Here is a 21,292-nt window from a genome sequence, read left to right as displayed (position 1 = left end):
GCTGGATCCAGTGTTAGTCTAGCTAAAGTCCCATTCATGTCAACAGGGTTACTCTTAAGTGGGAGTAATGTTGGATACAACCCTCCATTTTGTAAGCCCTCTTCCTCTTCTCTCACTTCCTCAATGTTCTTTGGTACCTGAAGCTGCCCCTCCTGTTCATCAAACACCTCTGCTTTCCTGCCCCTGCCCTTATCCAGTCCAGCTGGGCTTAATTCGAACCAGCTGCCACGGGCAGAGAGTCAAATCTTCTCCCTCTCCCTCCCTGACTCAGCTCACATATGCTTAGCTCCTGCAACTGCTGCATTACAAATATGCCTTATATGTCATTGCTGGGTTAAAGTGATGGTTATAAATATTCATCAGTGAGTCCTGAAAAATGGACTAGCCTGTACATGCCTGGGCCAAATTTAGAAATGCCCACTTTATCTAGGCATCTCATAAGGAAGCCACAAGAAGCACTGGTTGGACTCTAAAGAGGTCTGTGGCATCAGTATCCTGCTGTTCCATTTTTTAACCAGTTTCCCTGCAGTTCCTCAATTATAGAGCTGCTCCTATTGTCTTTTATAGTTGCCTCCTATAAAAAAATTCAAAGCATTAGCACTTGTTAACCTCCAACTTAACCTTTTTTTATTTTTACAGAAAGATGATTGCTCCTCTCGTAATGCGTCATGGGAAGCTTTGGTCCAACTTTTGGGGTGCACTAAGTCCCGATGGATATTATGCTCGATCTGAAGACTATGTGGATATTGTCCAAGGAAACAGAGTGTGAGTTAACCTTAGGTTGCTTAGTAATTCCATGTGCATATATATATCAGCCAGCAACGTAATTCTTCTTTGGCTAACAAATATAAATACTAAAGGCTTCAGACATTAGAGTTGTGGGGGTTTAGGGGAGGGATTGTTTTATTCTTTACAGAACTAACTTATTAAACATATGATGAGCTGGTAGACATGTGTTGTGTTTTTCCTCAGTGAAGGTTTTCAGATGTGAAAGACCTTTTAAGAATTGGTCAGTTCTATATTAGTGGTTTCCAATCTTTTTTTGGTTGAGGAATGCCTGTAACATAGTGTAATATCCTGTGGAACTCAAACCCTTCTCCCTGCTCATCCCAATAACAAAAGTAAAACTAGTAATAAATAATTTATGTAGCAATTACAAAATTTCATGGAAGCCCATTTGAAGCCAGTTTAGTATTCTGTCTTGTTTGGAAGGTGTTGACCATAGTTTTCTAGTTCAGATGAAATGAGATACTATAGTTAATGGCAGACTTCCTAGTTTGTTTCTTCACTCACATGAAGAACGAAAGGGATTGCATGGGTGGCTCTGGCGAAAAGCGTCGTTCATCTCTTGGCCAGTTGTGAATATTTCTTGTAACACCTTTTACCATTCGTTTCACAGAGGTGTATGGAATGTCCCTTATGTGGCTAATATATACTTGATCAAAGGACAGACTCTCAGATCTGAGTTGAAAGAGAGAAACTATTTTGCACGTGATAGATTGGATTCGGATATGGCCCTCTGCAGAAATGCCAGGGAAATGGTAAGATGCATGTGATGCAGCTGCTTTGAAAATGTCTTGCTACTCTTTGGTTGTTACTCTTCCTTTCAAATGAAACGTACTAGCCAATTTTGGGGAGTCGATTTTTTTTGCGACTTCTTACCATATTAACAATGGCAGCAGTTTAATTCACAATACAGCTCTTTTACTGAAGTATACTTAAATTCATAATATTATATGCTGCCTAGTTCTAGTTCTGAGTGCAAAATTACTTTTTTATAATTTTAATTTATCAATTTCTATTTCATATGGCAATTATAGCTTAGCACTGATTTTGTTTTTATTTTTCTAAATTTTAGTCTTGGGTTAATGAAATTGCAAACACTGTATTAGATGAAAGACACAATAGCACTGATGTCACATTGTTGCATTTTAGAATTGTCTTTTTCAAGGGCATGAATGATTGATTCTATTATTTCAAGGCAGATTAAATTTTGCTAAACAGGAGCAATGCTCCTTGTCGTTAATAGCATTTAATGGATGTTAGCGTTATGAGAACGTTATATGAATATCATTGCAATACAAATGTAAATCTGTATTTGTACTGATATTTACATTAGTTCCAGAACAGAAACAAATGACAGCTATTTCCAGGCAATGTAGCATTGAAAAATAATTTTGCTGAATTGAACGAGAAAAGTTGGCAAGTATTAAAGTTTATTCCCTCCTTTAACAAGGCATGATTTTCTTTTGTTCATACTCATTCTGCAGAATAGCCCAATCAACATTCTGTTGTTCTCAACTTTCCCGGCATCAGTTATTGCAATCTGTGCTTACCATGTGTTCATGTTCAACTAATCTGACTTGGTGGCTCATCAGGAAAAAAAACCAAACCTTTTCTTATTCTCATGCTGTGAAGCAGCCTGGTACGAGCTTGTTTGTGTGTTGTTCTTGTTTTTATCGCAGTAGATAAGGGGCTGATAGATTGCGTTTTTAACCTGTACATGATAAGCTTTGCTTGGAGCTGCATGCTGTTTGCAAAGGTTCCTCTGGAATACCAGCTTTTGACTAAAGGATGTTGTTTATCTAACATGGCAGTGGAAACCTAATACAGCTCTAACCATGCAAAAGAGAGCAATGATGTGAGTCAACTGATGTGGTGCTTCTCCTCCTTCATTTTAGACCTTGCAAAGGGAAAAAGACTCCCCTTCTGCGGAAACATTCCATATGCTCAGACCCCCAAAGGTTTTGCACTCTCTCTTTTTATTTATTTATTACAATGCAGTATTTCTCTCCTAGGGGAAACTCTTCCCTGGTTTTCCTTCCTCGTAGTAATAACTAGATACAACCTTTTTATCTTGAGCTTTTACAAAATCAATCTGCTTTTTGGTGGACATGCAGAAACATAATGAAAAGAACCATGAGTTCATGGCAAACAGCTGTTAGTGCTGCTCTGCAAATGCTTGTGAAAGAGATTGTGCAAGGGTTCATGCAGTGATATATTACCTAGGTTCTATAGGCGGTTCTCACACTTCAGGTTTCCCAGTGTCTTGCAAAACCTCTTACACAAGTGGAAGGACATACTTTTACTTTTCCCCAGATGTCCTACTTTCCCTACAACTCCTATCATCCTCAGCCAACATGACCAATGGTCAGGGATGGTGGGAGTTGTAGTCCAACAGCTTCTGGTGTAATATGTGAAACAGCCCTTCTGCATTTAGAAGATGCCTTCTGCATGCCGAATAGCAAATTTTGATCCAACCATGGCAAATTCCCCACAATTTTGGAAAGCATAGGCAAGTGTGTTAGCATACTGAAGCGTGTATACAGCTGCACAAAAATGAAACAAAATATGAACCTTATGTCATTTGTATATATGAGGCCCTTTTCTAACAATTACATTTGATGTGGTATAATCGCCAAATGTTGGCTTTCCTCATCCTTCTGATATAAGGTGTTCTTGTGATACAGCTCCGTGGTCCCTAGAGGTTAAACAAAAACAGACCGCATCCCGAGAATCATGCATTTTGAGACACCAAGTGATAACAGATGCTGACATTCCAATTTTCATTGGAATGTCTGTGTAATTTCCATTGAGACTAATGGATGCTGAGGATTTTAATCCTCCTATGTCTATTTAGATAACTTTTATTTGCTATTTAAAATGCAAAATATGTAGCCCTGTTAATAAATTAATGAAGCTACTCATTACAGGAGAGGTGGTTGTCATTGATGGCCCATTGAGGAAGCTACAGCTAGTAGCATGAAGCTAAATTTCAAAACAGACATAATTATTTAAATGGAAGAGTAGTAAAAGCATTGGAATATACTGCCAAAATGAATGAGCTCTCTTTCCTAGTCTTCAAGTCAAGAACCAAACATCCATCAGAAAAAAAAATCATTTAGTTAAATACAATTTAATGGGTTTTGTGCAGGTATAACTGGATGCAGTTCAATGGGTTGTGGTGTTGAGGCCAAGTTACCCAATCTCTGTTGTTTGTTCCAGCCTTAGAATCTAGAATTTGCTTAATAAAGGTTGCTTGCTGTTCCCCTAACACACATTTTTCACTATCTCATTTTGATGAAAACTGAAGCTCTGTCATACTACAGAAAGAGAGAACATACTGTGGGTTTCCTTCATTTGACATGAGAAATTATGTCTCTAAAGAAATGACAAAATTTTAAATACACCTATTTTTAGAAGCATGTTTACCACTGCCTTTTTCCAGTTCTATGCTGATGCAACTCCATTGGAAGTAATGGAGCATAAAACTGGACAGTGGTGTGGTGTATTTTTGTTGCATAGAGAAGTGGTACATAAGCATTATTTAGCTATTTTTGACAATGCTTTTTAATGCAGCTTTCTGTATTTTAATAAGAGCAATGGACTGAGCACATGTTTAATGTATTTATTAGTAAGATAGTGCTTCAACTTCTTTGTAGACCAAAAATAAGACTTACACCCAACCCTTAAATACTTAAGTTGGCATATCTGCCTGCAGTGATTGTGCAATGTATTCTGAGATAGCATTTTTCATTCTATAAGCTAAGCACCTGGGACATTTGCAGACATCCGCTTCCGTAGTGACATAGCTACAAACCCAAAAGCAAAACAGAAAGTACCTTGTAAAAGACATAGCTATTATCATGTAGGGTTTGAAGTTACTATCACTACTTTTGTTCAATGGCTGCTGCCTTATGCTGATCCTACTAGTATCTTTGGACTAGAGGTCATCAGCATGAGGATTAGCATGGCTGACATCTGGCTTGCAGGTGGCCAGCATGCTTGGTGTATCAGTGTATGAGTCATCCAGAAAACCACCACATTTGTCAGAAAAAGCAAATGTCCTGAAGCACCCTTATTCAAGATGGCATGGGAAGTCATAGGTTTGGGCCAGGACAAGCACAGACGTACCTTTGATTGAAAATTGAGAAGTGATTTTAGAACAAGTTGGTCTAGAAAAAGGAAATAATCTTTCCAAATTTATTTACTAATTTGAAGTCATGTAGTTCTAATGTGGTTATATGTTAATTTTGGTTTTCATCCTTATTTAAGCATTATACAGACGTTTGTGTTTTTCAACTTATTCATAACATTAACAATTTTGGGATGAATATTTTCATTACAGGTCAGTTCATCAAAGGAATTCATAGGAAATGGACTGAAATGGTCCATAGTATTCTGACCCTGACTTTCTTTTCTTCTAGTATTCTTTATCTGAAATCACCAAATTTGTATTTGTTAGATATTTAGCTGTTCGGACAACTACATTAAAGTGTACAGGAAAACAAAATACCAGTGTTTCACCTATGAATGAGTCCTGATGATAGTTGATCATCTGTTACATCAATTTACAGGTGTTAAGGGCATAATCCAGAGTTCTGTGTGTGGGTCTCTGATAGAAATGCGGAGGTCATGTATGGAACTTCTCCTTCCTTTACATCCATGAATTGGGAATGTTTCATGTCAGCCTTCCCCAACCTGGGCCTGTCCAGATGTTTTGAACTCCGACCCCCATCAGTCCCAGCCAGCATGAGCAATAGTCAGGAATCCCAGGAGGTGTGGTCCAAAACATTTGGACAGCACCAGGTTAGGGGAGCCTGCTCCATATGCACAATGAAAGTCTTCCATTGCAAGCATAGGCTTTACATGGAAGAGAATGCAATAGACTTTGCATCCATCAGAATCCCTGCTTAGCTTTCCTAAATCCAACAAAAGAACCTTTTATAGCTAGAATTTCATATACAAATACAAATGCATTTTGTATAGAGTTGTGTTGGTTCGGGAATCGGCTGATAGTGAAATTGGATAATGAGTCTTGAATGACCAGAGGACTGCATAATAGAGGGTTGGATGATGGATCTGGACTAAGTTAGTTGACCTTAACCTCCATTGATTTCAATGGGAACTATATCACATCATGACTAACTTAAGCTCCACTGATTTCAGTGGGCCTACTCAAAGTATAACTAAATCTGGATCCAACCCATAGTTTCTTCAGCATTTCCAAATGCTAAGTGCAATCACTAACATAAGAATGTTTCTGTCTGGTGGTAGGGTGTCTTTATGTACATCACTAACAGACATGAATTTGGAAGACTTTTGTCAACTGCGAACTACAATACTTCTCACTACAGCAATGACCTCTGGCAGATCTTTGAAAATCCTGTGGTATGTATCAAAGTACACTAAAATTATTTTCAGGGTTTTTATCTGATGCTTTTTAAAAAATGCACCTTTTTTAGAAAATACATCACAAAAGGGTGTTCTTTAGTGCTGAGCTTCCACAGTTTAATTTTTCAGCTTAATTTCTTTGTCATAGTTTCCTTGTTCAGTTTGAAGAAAATTTATGTGCTCTAATGGTGCTTCCAGATGAGGCTTTTAATGTGCAAACACCCTGTCTTATCCACAACATTTACAGTGGTATCCAAATGACATCATCTTCTGTTTGTAAACCTGCTTCTGTCTCTTTTCTCACCAGAAAAAAATCTGTTAAGGTGGAAAAGACAGAATAGCTGTATAATGCCTTTTGATTGGTAATGCTCGGAGTCTTCCATCTGGAAGCACCCTAAGCAATTCTGTGCATTTTTAAAATCTAACAAGCAAATTTTTCTTCAAATTATTCTTCCTAGGACTGGAAGGAAATCTACATAAACCCCAACTATTCAAAAATCTTCACTGAAAATATAGTGGAACAAGTAGGTAGAAGTTTTCCTTAACAAAGGTCTTACAATGTGATTTTCAAAGTGAGATTAGTGCAGCTGCCAGACTAGGTGTTTCGTATGGAATTGCCATGCTTTGTTTACTCACTTTTTGCAGAGCATCCACATGATAGTCCTCTAATCATTGTCCTCCTGTATTATCCCTGTGGTTTTTCTGTCATTTCACAGACCAATCCTGTAGGCGTAATCCTATCGGGGTGGCTGTAAGCCTCCAAACCCGTAGGCTTACGGCCATCCAATGCAGAGCGGGAGGAGCAGCGGAGGCGATCTTCGCCTCCACACTCTTCCCGCTCCACATTTTGGATAGACAGGCTTTTCAACTGTCCAGCTGGGGCGCATCAGAGTGAGAGGGAAGGAGGCTGGGGCGGCCTGGGGATATGTTGTAAGCTAGCCTCCCCAGTCCCCCCACACCCACTGGCATGCCTCCTTTCCCTACTCTCCAAGGTCTCCCTGCTCCAGCTGCAAGGGGAAGAGGGAAGGAGCAGGGAGTTTGGATTTCTGATTCCAACCTCAGATCCAGGAATCCGAACTATCCTATGGCCCCCAAGATGGAGGATTGCTCTCTCCATCTGACTTTTTTGAGGAAGATGGAAGAGTAGCGTAACCTGCGCAAGTGTAGATGCCTATAGTGCTACTCTTCCATCTTTTTTTTTTTAAGAGCTGCGGTTTTGATGTGGGCAGTGACGTCTTAGGCAGTTGAACCTAGCACAGCTCATTCACCATTACCTTGGCAGCAGGTGCCTTTTTATCACTCTTAATTCTTTACATTTATATTTTGATTGGCGCTAAAATGTTTTTTCAGCTTTAGTTTTTTAAAAAAATATATATTAAAAGGTTAGCAAAAATACTGCTTCAATGGTGATTCAATTAATTAATTAATTAATTCAATTAGCTAATGCTAATTTTAACAATTATGGGGGGAAATATGGAATAAACACATTCTAGCGATGTGGGGTTTTTTGTAATTAAACCCTTCCAGACTACACTGTGAATCCAAAACAAACATTGAACACTTTGTTTTGGTTTTTTGTTTTGTTTTTTTACTCTTCAAGAGTAGTAATTAAATGAATAAGTGCTTTTTGCTAAATAAATATTTTTAAAGGATCACCCAGTATTTTTTCCCCCAAAATGGCCACTGTGGTGAATTGAGCCTTCCCCACCCCCAGGAGCCATAACCTATCCACTGGTGTGCATGGAGCATAGAGGAATGGATATACATGAAAAGTACGATGTGGCCAATAGTGTGGAAAGCCAATTGCAATCCTGCTTGTAGATTATAGGAGAAGAGCAATGATTATTAGCACTAGGGGCTACCTGCCTGAAAGCAGCCTTGGAGCCTATTTGGGCTCATTTTAACCCAGCCCAGGCTGGTGATGGTTGCAAGTATCCATGCCAAACAGAGATAGGGGTGTGTGTGTGTGTGTGTGTGTGTGTGTGTGTGTGTTTGAAATCCATGATGGAGCAGAACAGAGAAGGTAAGTTCTAGGGGAAGAAAACTCACAAAGGGGCTAAACGTATTTGTGAGTCAAGCCGAAGTTCAAAGGGAGTTTGACTCTTGAGTAGAAAAATGCTTGTTATTTCTGCGTGCTCTCTCTCTCTCGCGCGCGCACTCTCTCTCTCTCTCTCTCAATCTCCTTGTGCATGTGTGTACATGTTTCTGTAGCCCACCCCAGAAATCCAAATTTTGGCAGCTGGACTAATGAGTGTGTGTATGTTCCAAAACATCTTTGCTTAGACTCCGAAAACCCATTCTTCTGACTTAACTTTGCATGCCATGCTAGTCCATGCTCTTTCTCCCCCATATGCATATGGGAAGACTTGGCAGGGTGCAATAATGAACACCAGCCAGGCTCATGTCAGAGTTGCACAGCGTGGGAGGAGCGGCCCAGATCCTTGGAATAACTGGAGACCTGGGCAGCTGCTTGAGCTGCTCACATCATAGTGCAAGTTTTGCTAGGGCAAACCAAACAACTGGAGAAGCAAATGCTCTTTTTCTCCAGTATGAGAATACTAGTAAGATCAATGCAATTGTGACATTCTGATGTGGGCACTTGTGGGCTATATGAGAGGAAACATCTCTATACTGACTGACCCCAAACAGCCACTGAAACGGTTTCTCCTTTCAGATAATTAGTGATTTCACATAAGTTTCTGTCATGTAGCTGGCCAAATCATTATACAGGATAACCAAAAGTATGACTATTTTATTAAATCCACAAGCTGAAAGACAGCAAATCACATTTTTTTAAAAATTAAAGGAGTGAGTCTGGTTGATATAGTTGTGGACCAAGAATTATTTCAGTACTGCTCTGTCAAAATTCAGAGATGTAAAACAGAAGCTCTGTGGCACCCTTGTCTAATACCATATGAAGCACAGAACACTAACCCAAGGGTACATATGTGTATGTTTCCCACTTACAGCCATGCCCAGATGTGTTTTGGTTCCCCATATTTTCTGAAACAGCCTGTGATGAACTGGTGCAGGAGATGGAACATTTTGGACAATGGTCTGGTGGAAAGCACCATGTGAGTATAATTTTGGGGAAGTCTTTTTAAGCTATTACAAAGTATGTATACCTGAGAAAAGGTGAGCATGATCCAACCTTTCTGTGCGTGCAGAACAGGGCTGCTGGATGCCACTGGTACCCTTGGGAATCCCATTCCTAGTACTAGCCAGCATAATGCAGTGCGCATGCACACAGTCAAGGGCCAGAGGAGGACATAAAGGGGTCCCTTGAGTTCTGTGGTGAGAGAGGCAGAATCATGACCTGTGTTTTAACTGGGCTGCAATCTTTAATTGCTAGATCAATAAATTAAACTTTTAGTTGAGTAATTGGATGGGGATAATATTAATCAGTGATGGTAAGAGTTCAGGCCACATTTATTATGTTTAACGTTTTGATTCTGGATATCTATTTACAAAAAATACCAAATATGGTACAATTGTTTGTTTATTTATTAATTTAATTTATATCCCGCCTTTTTGCAACAACAACAACAAATGATGCTCAAGTTGGCCAACAATGAAATACAGATTAAGAGCAAAATTGTAATTAAAACATAACATAAAAACAAATAAATTTTAAAAAAACCCAAAAGAAAGAAACAGCACCCAACCAATTAAAACCTCCTTCAGCAGCAGACCAGTTTACGTGCCAAAGACCTGGCAGAATAAAAACATCTTTGCCTGCCAGTGGACAGACAACAGAAAGGGGGCTGTGAAGGTTTGAGGCAAAGGGAAAAAGTCAGGCTTAGAGGACTGGAGTTTTCTCATGGGAGAGGGTAACCCTGAGAGGAGTAGTTTCATTTCTCCAGATTAGTGTCAGTTTCATTTTTCCAATTGAGTTTCATTTCTTCAGGTCTGAAGCAGTACTTTCGGTCTTGAGGGAGGAGGGTTTATAAGGAGAGAGACAGACAGACAGACGGTAAGAGTCAGGAAGACCTGGCTGCAGCCAGAGCAAGAGCAGAGACACCCAGAGCCTGAAGTGAGAGCCGAGTCTGAAGAGTGAGTAGGAAGAAGCAGTCTAGAAAAGTCTAAGTACAGCTAGGGTAAAGGAACATGTGTTTTGCTACTTTTATTTTCTTTTAAGACCTTTTGTATCACTCAGCTCTATTGTATTACAACCTTTAGTTGTAATTTGTTTGCTTTTGCACTGTTGTGGTTAAACCCTGTGTCAGTCACCCCACGTCTACAGCCTGAACCCTACGTTAGGGAAGGGGAAGTTTAAAAGAAGGAAGGCAGGACTGTTAAGGAGGCAAGAGGTCCTTAAGGGGTTGATCGGGGGGTCCAGGTCATAAGGGGAACCTTGACAGGGCCAACCTAGCTTCCTGCAGCAGGGAGTTCCAGAGCCTAGGAATGACCACTGAGAAGGCCCCCACTCATGTCTCCAATGGCTTAGATCCAGCGTTCCTCCCATTAACAGGAGCACACCCTGAGCTGATTCTTGCTCAGGACACTCCTGCCAGCAGGGAGGGAAGTAATCCTCGCTGATTCCTCAGTCTCCCTGCAGCTCCCAGCTCCCCTTCCCATGCTGTTCCAGGGGGCTCCCCAACCCTCCAGAGCAGATGGGAGGGGCAGGGTAGAGGACTGCAGAGGAAAGGGGGTACTGGTGAAGATGGTGTGTGTCTCTGTTCCACCAGAAGAAATGCTCTGCTGCATCAGAAGCCTTCCCTGGATGGAAAGAACCCTTCCATCCACAGAAGACATATCCTGGTTCCAACCCAATAATGAGAACAGCATGACAGAAATAATTGTACAATGAAACTGACAATACAGTCAAAACGATATTGCAGAATACAAATGCACTATCAAAAACCATCTGCAAGAACATTCATCATAGATTTAAATCAAAGTACACAATTAGTTTAGGTTGAAATCCATATTAAATTTTGACTTTGTAAACTTGATATGGAGTTATATTCAGGTTCTCACGTGTTGCTACAATAAGGAATGCGAAATAAAATATTAAAGATGGTATTTTCTTCTAACAATGAATGACTTTGTTGTCATTTTAATTATTAAATTGTAAGTCAGATTATCAGCACCAGCATCTTAAAAAGAAGATGATTAATCATATGAAATCTCTTCAGTCATCTGACTTGTTCAAGCATAAAGATTTTTATGCAGCATATATTGATATATTTAGTTTCTACTAAGTTAATCGGTGAATGGAAGAATGCTTTGTATCCTTAATTCCTTACACAGTAAGTTTGGTATAAGAAGTCTGGCATTTTGGTCCTCAAAACGAAGCCAAACAACAGGTAAAGAAATATCTTTGTGTTGGAATGTACTGGAATATGGAAACTTGCGACTTACACTGAGACATGCTGCGTGCCTTATGAAGTGTTCTGTGTGATGTGAAAGCATCTTCTTTTGCCCAAAGAAGCGGGTCTAATAAAATATATAAGGTATTTCCATATGGAATGAACTCTGTGATGTCTTGTCTTAGGACAGCCGCATTTCTGGAGGATATGAAAATGTTCCAACTGATGACATTCACATGAAGCAAGTTGGGCTGGAAAGTGTGTGGCTACACTTTATTAGAGAATTCATAGCACCTGTTACACTAAAAGTATTTGCTGGCTACTATACAAAGGTAAGTGAAAACTGTTACTCAAATGTAAAAGGTTATGGGTTCGATCCACTTGAGCATGGGTTAAGCACCTATCACTCATACTGTTGCTTGATTCTATGAACTCTAAGGAGAAAGATCTTTGAATCCAGGCCTCACGAATGAGAATGATTTTGAGAATGTTCAGATGTTGGAAGTAGTCCTGGCAAGCTGAACAGATACCCATTTGCCTAGTCCCTCTGGTAATATAAGTGTGTGGACACACATGCAGGCAGTGTGCAGAGAAAAGGAGGCCTGTGTATGGCTCTCAGATTGCTATCCAATCCTCTGCTTCTGCACCATGCAGATTACTCATACTTTGAAGCACGAGTAACTTGTATCATCATCCATCCATCCATCCATCCATCCACTTCTATTATTTATAAAGCTCCTAGTATGCAACCTATTGTTTATGTGTGTGTGTGTGTGTATATACACACACACACATACATATACACATACATACATATATATACACACACACACACACACACGTGCGCACGCGTGGAGAGAGAGATTGGTGTAAAGCGGCACAACAGGAGGCTCTGGATCCGCTGTGGATGCTCTCAGTCTTCAGGTAAAAGGTATAAGAAAGACAGAAAGACTAACACAGTATTAAAAATATTAATTTATTATATATTTATATTTTTTAATACTCTGTTGTTAGTCTTTCTATCTTTCTCTCCCTGCAGGCTCAGCATCTTAAAAGCAAGACAAAGTAAGAGGGGAGCTGTAAATGAAGTAGATACTGCACAAGGTGGGAGAGATGGTGCATGAAAGGCATAGATACTTTGATTGATTGATTGATTGATTGATTGATTGCATTTCTATACTGCCCCATAGCCAATGCTCTCTGGGCGGTTTACAAAAATTAAGATACTTGAAGCTAAACCACATATATTCAGTGTCTTAAGGAGAATACTTAATGTGTTGATCCGAGATCAGTTCTCTCTCTTTTTAAAAAACAAAACAAAAACCCATCCCATTATTTCTTTCCAGGGCCATGCCTTGCTGAATTTTGTTGTGAAATACACCACTGAAAGACAGCGTTCCCTCAGACCTCATCATGACTCATCTACGTTTACCATCAACATAGCTCTCAACAAAGTCGGAGAAGATTTTCAAGTAAGTTTGGAGGGCCTCTAGTTTAATTAAGATTGCTTTTTCAGCATCTCAGCTGTAGTTCCGACAAAAATGTTTCTCCCAGATACACTTCGGAGACCCAAGTTAAGAAGTCGATACCACAGACCTTAAAGTTGGTACTGGCCTATGTTCTGGTAAAACATTAGAACAGAGTTTCTTGTGTGCTGGCTGGGGGATGATGGGAGGTCACCAGATGGGAAAAGCTGGATTAGGTCTAGGGAACCTCCAGTTGCTGTTGCCTGGACTAGAAGAACTTGGAGAGAATGGGAAGTATCCAATTGTGCCCCAGTGCTAGCGCTAATGACATTGCACTAGCATAAACCAATGCTTGCTTAATGTAACTAGTGCTTGTTAAGATAAATTCGTTGGCAAATCTCCACTTTCCCCATTGCTTTAGCAATCACTAGTTACATTGCACAAGCACTGGTTTACAGTAGTGCAGTGTTATTAGCACTACTGCTGGTGCACAGCTGGATACTACCCAAAGCTCAGTGAAATATATCTGGCATGCCATTTTCACAAATGGCATTGCACATCAGGGGAAAGACCTGTATCTGAATTGGAATGGGACCCCCGATATCATAGGAAGTTAAGATGGAATATCATCCAACCAGAGCATATTGCTGCTCCAAATTAACACACTTGTTTCAGAATGGAATTGTAATGTCTGGAGAACTCCCAGTTTCTATTGATTTCTGTGGAATTACTTAGACTAAGACTACATTTCTGATTCTCTTATAGGGAGGTGGATGTAAATTTCTGAGATACAACTGCTCAATTGAATCGCCCAGGAAAGGATGGAGTTTCATGCACCCAGGAAGACTTACTCATTTACACGAGGGACTTCCCATTTTGAAAGGAACAAGATACATTGCAGTATCATTTATTGACCCTTAATTTTATTTCCCTGGCCACTTAAAGACAACTTTTGGCAATCCATGACAAACTCTTATTTATAGTTCTTCTCCCAGAAGATGGTGACAAAAGAAGCTTCTTCTAGACAACTATGCTTTACTTCGGGCTAAAATATTGGGCTGGGGGAGGAATCAAACACTTGCAATAATCTGATCTGAGCCTTGAGTTGCAAAGTTAAAAAATACTTTAATTTCTCTCCCTTTCTGTCTTAAAGAGAGGGGAAATGCCCCAATGCAGACAATCTGTAAAGCTTTTCATGTGGGTTTTTCATCCATAACATTATGAATAAACTTCAAGATGCATTTTGTGCATATCTTGATTGAAGAAAATCATATTGGTTAACTATGCTCATTTTTCCAAGAAAGAAATACATTATAGATAAATGCAAAACACTGGCAAAAAATATATATGGTTTATTAGGGTACTATAAAATGGCTTTAAAAGAAGAAATGCTCCAATAGGAAATCTCTTCTGCTCACCAGGTGTCTTTTAATTGGACAGAACTACTCTGAAAATAACTTTTTGCACCAGCTCAGGGCTGGCAGCCCGGGCTCTCTGTGTGGAAACTTTCCAATGCCAAGTTGTCTTGGAAACCAAATTTTCTACTCTTATTGAACACTACTTGAATCTTGCATCAGGAGATCAAAAAAGTTGAAGTTGCTCTTTTAAAAAAATTGCAGGGTTTTCACTTGCCTTTGTTTTTTAAGGAATCCGTTTTAAATAATTCCTGCTGTGCCTACTGTTTGTAATTTAAAGGTTACACTTGAAAAAATGCTAAAACCATGAAACCTGAGGTGCTAAAATGCACATATTTTTAAGTCTTGTGGAAAATAAAGAATTCTTAAATTAAGAGAGGCTCTTGGCTCGTTTGCTTTTTAAAAAATATATACAGTATTTGGTCTCTGTTTTGTGAGCAGATTGCATTAGGTTTTTTAAAAATTAAAATCACATTTGGAGTGCTTTAAGTAAATTAATAAATGTTTTGCATTTTTTATCCATATTTAGGCAACTTGCAATAGCGATGCTTGTTTTACATTTTGGCTACCGGAGTGGAAGAGCTGCGGTAGGCTAGCTTGCTGGAAGCTTGGTGGTAATCAGTGGAGGCTGGTGGCTCTGATTTTGGTGGGCCCATGATTCCATTCTGGGTTTTAGCCAGAACAAGCCAGAACTCTAGAGGAGCCATCCAAGGTGCTGACCCCATCCCCCAATTGGGATCATCACCTTGCATAGCTTCTTTAGAGTTGTGGCTGGTTCTGAGTAAAACCCAGAATGGATTTACAGCCCCACCAGAATCGGAGCCGCCAGCCTTCGTTGGCAGTAATGGAATTCCTTGTGCACTGGACTCCTACAAGTGAACTAGTATCACAGGACAGGATCCTGCATCAGAGTGACTGCAGGAATCCTTATACAGTGGGGAAAGTACTTCAGCCTATATTCTCCCTGAGTTTATGGTTGAAGGGTAGCCCATACATGTGAATCACATTGATGAATACTTACAGTTCAGTTAGGCAAAAACCACTATCCTGTTTATTGATAAATTTCTGTATTAAAGCAGAAACATATTTGGCAATACTTAACAGCTGTTGTAAATCTCCTTTTCCCCCTTATCATTTATGCAATATCTGCTCAATGAATGTCAGTATTCCATGGTAGAGAAGGCAAACAGGTGAACCACACAAGGTGCTGAAGGAAATGATATAATTATTTCTAAAAGTGAGTTGTCTTGAGTGTAATTACTCTTTGTCAGAAGCAATAGTTATTTGTAGTCTCCCGAGTGAAGAATTTATTTGACCTTTGAGAGAGCATTTCAGGAGAACTTTCTTTTTGTGCCTAAAATCATTCTGTGACCAGGTTTGGACAAAACACCATGGCTGTTCGGAGGTTATTTAATCCACAAACCCGCGAATGCCAGGTTGCATATCCAAGCCCTTCTTGGGGGTTGTTGTGTCATGTGAACCCAGTGAGCATGGGTTATGCAAGAGTTAAACAACCCTCACATAATCCTAAAACAGACCTTGGGGTTGCATATTCAAAATGGTGGTGATACGTGCCTCGCACACTCCGCAGGCTGTTGTGTCATGTGAACAGCCCCTATGTGTGCATGGAACTTTGATGGGTTTTGTTTCCATCAGCCTTTCTATGACTGATCCATAGAGTCCCCTGGCATTATCGCGCGTGTGTGTGTGTGTTTAGGAGCATGAGTGGGGGGAATTCTGCCAATGTGCAAATGGAAGCAACTCTGTCATTCTCAGGATCTCTACCCTCTTCCCAAAACAGACCTAGCCTACAATGCCAATAACTAGAACTTCAACTTAATTCAACTTGGTCATTTCCTTATTTTTTCCGTTTTGTAGCTTACTGATTGCAAAAGAGCATTGGCATGGTGGGTTTACACTCTGGACAGCTTCCTTTAAATGTAAATACTGCTGAATGACTGGCCTCTTTTGTTGAGATCTATGCTGCACCTATGCAAATCACGGAACTCAGAAACCTCCAAGATTCCATATCGTGAAAGCTGTCTTTGTTTAATGAGGTTATTACTGGCATTAGACTGTGATCTCTTGGAGTAGCACAGCACTGTGTGGCCCACCTAGATGAGTTGTTGTGAAAAAAACAGTCTTCATTAAATCACTGCATACTCACCAGATTGACGCTGTCAAAGCTGACTAGGGGCACAGTCCTATCGATTGCGCCCTCAGTGATTGGAAGCCCCTGAACTCAGAGGCATCTGATAACCCAGTGCAAGGCAGGAGGAACACCAGAGATGATCCTGCCCTGCAGATTTTGCTAGACAGGCTTTTTAGCCCATCTAGCGAGGGTGCTTTGGAGGGGGAGGGAAGGAGGCTGGAGTAGGCTCAGAATAACTTGTATCCTGGCCTATCCGGTCTCCTCCCCTCTCTGCCCACCGGAACACCCCCTTTTATCCTCCAAGGTCGCTTTTTGACCTCGGTAGGCCGCCAGTGTGGTTTTTTCCACGCCAGCTGCAAGGGGGCGGGGTGGTGGTGTTCAAATCTCCAACTCCCCCTTTCAAGGTTGGAGCGCTGTCTCTGACCTCGGAAGGGGAATCCCAACAATCCTGTGTTCTCAGGGGACACTTGCCCAGGACCATAGCATTGCTCTCTACATGACTATGGTTATTTATTTATTTCATTTATATCCCACCTTTCTTCCATCATGGAACTCAAGGTGGGCTACATGTGGTTCCCCAGTGGTCTCTGTCACCCTTTCAGGTAGGGCCTACATGGAATATCTTCCATAACAGCACAGTCTTATACATGTCTACTCAAGATGTTCATCCCATTGAGTTCAATGCTGCTTACCCCAGATAAATGTGTTCAGGATTGAAGACTGGTTATTTTTATGTCAAGGACAGTAAGTGGCAGTACAGAAATCCCCTGATTTGTCTCAAAGGCCAAACTACTTGCCTGAATGACATCACTTCATCGTAAAGGACTTTGGTATAGGAAGCAACAGTGTTGGCCTTCTGCTTATTCAGGTGCTAGGGCAGATGGCTTGCCCGGCTTCCAGAATTTCAATGAAGCATTCTGAGGACTTGCCTCCTGACATATGCCACTTTCCTGGCCTTGAATTCATGCCAAACAGATGCCATAAATTTGATTCAATTTAAAAAGAGAGATGATGTAATTCCATGTCCTGTATGTATGATCGTTTTATCTGCAGTCCTTCATTCCCCAGGTTATTTTGAGCTCTTTCCAGGGAAAGTGAGAAATATTATTTCATGCCACATTACATTAGACAACCTTGTAATTTGGGCTCTTTTTTGGCCCTGAGTCACTGGATTCCCTCAGAGGAGAGGAAGACACTGTTGGTTAAGTAGGAGGCAAGAAATGAGGGGGCAGGCAGAACTGGAAGGATGAGCAGAGCTAAGCTGACTTGTTCACTGGCTTCCAGTCCTCCACAGATCCAGTGGAGAGTAATTACATGTATTGCACAAAAATAATGGTCTCAAACAGGGGTAGGCAACCTAGTGCCCTCCAGATGTTTTTGGACTACAACCCCAAGAATCTCTGATGATAGGCCATGCTGGCTGGGGCCTTTGGGAGTTGTAGTCCAAAACATCTGGAGGGCACCAGGTTGCCTATCCCTGGTTTAGAAAGACCCTTAACTCATGTTAAATCTTAGAGAATCTAAGAATCTTGCAAGAATCTTAGAGGACTCCCGTATTTTCAAGTAGGGTGGCCATGTATGAGTCACCAAAACAGGAAATGTGTCACCCCACAAAAGGCCAAAGAAAACAGAACTGCATAACATGTCTGTACTAATTTTAGGCACAAGTTTAGAAATAACTACTATAACTGAAATAGAAATACAATGCTTCTTACCATAGAGGGGGAGACTGTGGCAAGGTGATCTATGTGCCGGTTCAGTCTGTTGATGGGCAATTTCAAGGCCCTGATGGCCCTCCTTTCGTAGGGTTCTCTCTCTTTAAACTTGGACTGGATAGCTCTTCAAATGGGGAACACTTTCAAACAAAGGACTGGCAGTGCTTCAAATAGAGGGCTGCCTTCTGTAAAGTAAGACACAATGACCACTGTATTTTTGAGACTTTCTCTAGGGATGCCAACCAAAGCTTAAATGTGTATGTACTACTTTCAGAGATGAGGTAAGACATTCATTAGGTAGACATTGATGACTGGGATTAAGCATGGGATTATTTTAGTTGTATGTATATTTTTGTGTCTGGTACCTTTTCTTTACATTTTATTTCTCTGTTCGTGTATGTTTACATTTTAAATATATTTCTCTGAGTGCATGTGTGTGTGTGTGTGTGCACACAGAGTTTTAGAGATACAGAGGTTCAGTTTACATAGTGTTAGTTTACCTGAGTTTTAGGAACAGGCCGAACCATATAAACAGCCATCCAAAAAGTATTCTTGGGTTTGTCTCTGAACTTACAGCAAATTGTTTTTAGCAAATTTGCCCACATCTATATTGATTTAAAATCTAAAAGGAACAGTGTTGGGCAAAAAAAAAAAATAAAAAAAAAAATTCTATTTGGAGGTCTTGACCAGCAGAAAATCAAGATCCTGACTAAGAAGTTATTTTCTTACCAAATAGAAAAGTTTCATAGTTTCCACAGGAATAGATGAATGGAACTATTACATGACCAAACTCCCAGAAAAGGTACGGAAGTATACTTGAAGAACCACATCTATTTTGTTAGGTTTGTTTTTGCTACCTGTCTATTTCTGCTTGGTTTGTTTTGAACAAATTCAAGGTCATGATCCAGCCAAAGTTAGACAGTTTCAAGTTCCATTGATAACACTATGAGAAAGTTAAACATACACTTAACTTACCCATTGAAATCAATAACATTTAACAGTACTGTAACTTTGGCTGCCTTGTGTTGAGGTTTTCTGGAAAGACAAGCTTAAAACTGAATAGTGAGGATTTATGTGCTTAACCCAATGTCCCAAAGAAGCTTTCTCAGTTTTTTTCCCCCCTTCCAAGTCATTTTTTTTTTTTTTAACCCATACGCATGGCTCTACCATTTTTGTTTTTATATCATTTTTAAATTAAAGTCATTTCTGAATTAAAGTCAGAAGCATCCTGGGTTCATTTTAACCGGGATTAAGAAATGTCAGACATGAAATAAGTGAAGTAAATGGAAGGCAAGGGCAATTTGCAAGACAGAAAGTGGTAACACAAAACTCTGCCTCCTAATATAAATTGCTTAAAGCAGAGTTGGGGAAACAAAGCAGAGGCTAAGTGGGAGCCTCCAAATATTGTTGGACTCCATCAGCCCCTGTCAGCATGTCCAGTAATTGGGGATGATGGGAACAGTAGTCCAACAAGATTTGGAGGACCAAAGATCCTCCTGCCCAGCTTAAAAGTCTGCACTGGGATTTAGTATTTACTTGCACACACCACTCCCTAATTAGGCTAAGGCTTGCCTTTTTGTTTCCAATAAGCACCCCTGGCTTCATATATAACAAGGCTGGTAGTCTTGGTTTTGGCCTACAGCATCCATCAGCCCCAGCCAGTACAGCCAATGGTGAGGGATCATGGGAACTGAAAGCCAAACCTTTTGGAGGGCCACAATTTGTCTCCCCCTGATATATAACAAAGCTGATCTAGGATTAAAATAAATAATGTATTTAAAATATGGAATATAGAAGCAACTCGGCTTATACCAAAATGTATTCATAAGCTTTATCTTTGCACAATTATGACCAGGCATTACTCTTTCTCCAACTGAATTAAACTTCTTGTTTTTTAAGAAAATCAAATTGTCTCTATTTGGCCATGCAATTTTGTAAACTGCAAGTACAGAAGGAGTTGAAGATGAGTTTTAAACGTACTGATAATCAACAGAAATGAAATCTTTCAACAGCATTGGCCTAGGCTAAGCAATTTCTGATTCTAATCAGCACAGCCTGCTTGTCAGTAATTGAGTAGGAAGCTGGCTGTGCAACCTTAATGACCATCCCTCATAGAGGTGTTCTATTCTAGCATGCTGCTGACACAACCAAGATCAAATTTCCTTTGTAGATTCCATGCTGTTTTAAATGCCACCTGTATTTATTTATACTTACATACATACATACCGCCCAATAAATAGCCAAAGCACTCTGGGCAGTTCACAATTAAAACCATAAAATATTCCTAGGGAGCAATCCTATGGCCACTAGTCAGCAGTTAGATGGCCATAGGTTATCTCGTTTTCCAGGAACTGACCTTCCTTCTCTTGCACACTGCCTTGCAGGCAGCATGGAGAAGCCCCGTCCTCCGCGCTCGCAAGAGGAGCACGGAGTGGCTCAAACGGGGCATGCCAGGGGGCGTTCTGGGGTGGGGCTGGCGGAAATGTTGGTACGACACATCCAATATATCATCCGGCAGCCTCCTCCCCCACTCGGCCCTCCTGCGGCTAGACAGCCGAAATCAGCTGTCTAGCTAAAAATGCAGGGCAGGAGGAGCATGGAGGGAATGATCCCCTCTGTGCTTCTCCTGCCCGGCATTGGATAGGCAGCCGCCTCCGAGTTCGGAGACAGCTGCCTATCTGGATAAGATTGTGCCCTTCACAAGACATAATATAAAGCTTTTAAGAGTTTAAAACCAAAGTAAAACCCAGCAACAGTTACAGCCCAGGGAAAGCAAAGATCCTGGCTGCAGAGATCCAAACGCATTAATGATTGGCTGACTCCTATATCCTGAATAAAAGGCACACGTTAATGGAGTCTGGTCAGCAGGACTCCATTTTATCCTCCTTCCATATTTCTCAGACATCGAGATTCTTCATAGGCTACAGAATTTTGCCACCACCATAGCATTGACCCCTTTAATTTTCCTTTCCCACTTCTGTTAAATGAGCTTTTATTTTCTGCAAGAGCTATTCGAGAGTTTATTTATGTTTATACTTAAACTGCTGGCCAGCCTTTA

At 40.5% G+C, this 21,292-nt stretch overlaps 1 protein-coding gene across 2 annotated transcripts in view; it reads left to right on the top strand.

The window, feature by feature from the left end:
• The window catches only part of PLOD2 (procollagen-lysine,2-oxoglutarate 5-dioxygenase 2), a 97,572-nt gene extending 78,655 nt beyond the window's left edge, over nt 1–18,917 (top strand). The window contains exons 12-20 of one of the 2 annotated variants that reach the window (XM_084847223.1): nt 640–765; nt 1,400–1,541; nt 2,682–2,744; nt 6,058–6,171; nt 6,633–6,698; nt 9,144–9,248; nt 11,672–11,818; nt 12,833–12,958; nt 13,718–18,917. In XM_084847223.1, coding sequence (XP_084703349.1) covers nt 640–765; nt 1,400–1,541; nt 2,682–2,744; nt 6,058–6,171; nt 6,633–6,698; nt 9,144–9,248; nt 11,672–11,818; nt 12,833–12,958; nt 13,718–13,873 — 1,045 coding nt within the window. In that variant the 3' untranslated portion in view covers nt 13,874–18,917. The remainder of the gene's footprint in view (nt 1–639; nt 766–1,399; nt 1,542–2,681; nt 2,745–6,057; nt 6,172–6,632; nt 6,699–9,143; nt 9,249–11,671; nt 11,819–12,832; nt 12,959–13,717) is intronic. The other variant, XM_084847224.1, reaches the window with a different exon arrangement.
• The last annotated feature ends 2,375 nt before the right edge of the window (nt 18,918–21,292 follow it).

This window comes from Heloderma suspectum, chromosome 3 (assembly GCF_057233095.1).
Source record: "Heloderma suspectum isolate Gila_16-S chromosome 3, 16-S_ref, whole genome shotgun sequence".
Taxonomy (NCBI): Eukaryota; Metazoa; Chordata; class Lepidosauria; order Squamata; family Helodermatidae; genus Heloderma; species Heloderma suspectum.
Note: the sequence above shows the minus strand (reverse complement) of the source record. Positions and strands in the feature narration are given on the sequence as shown.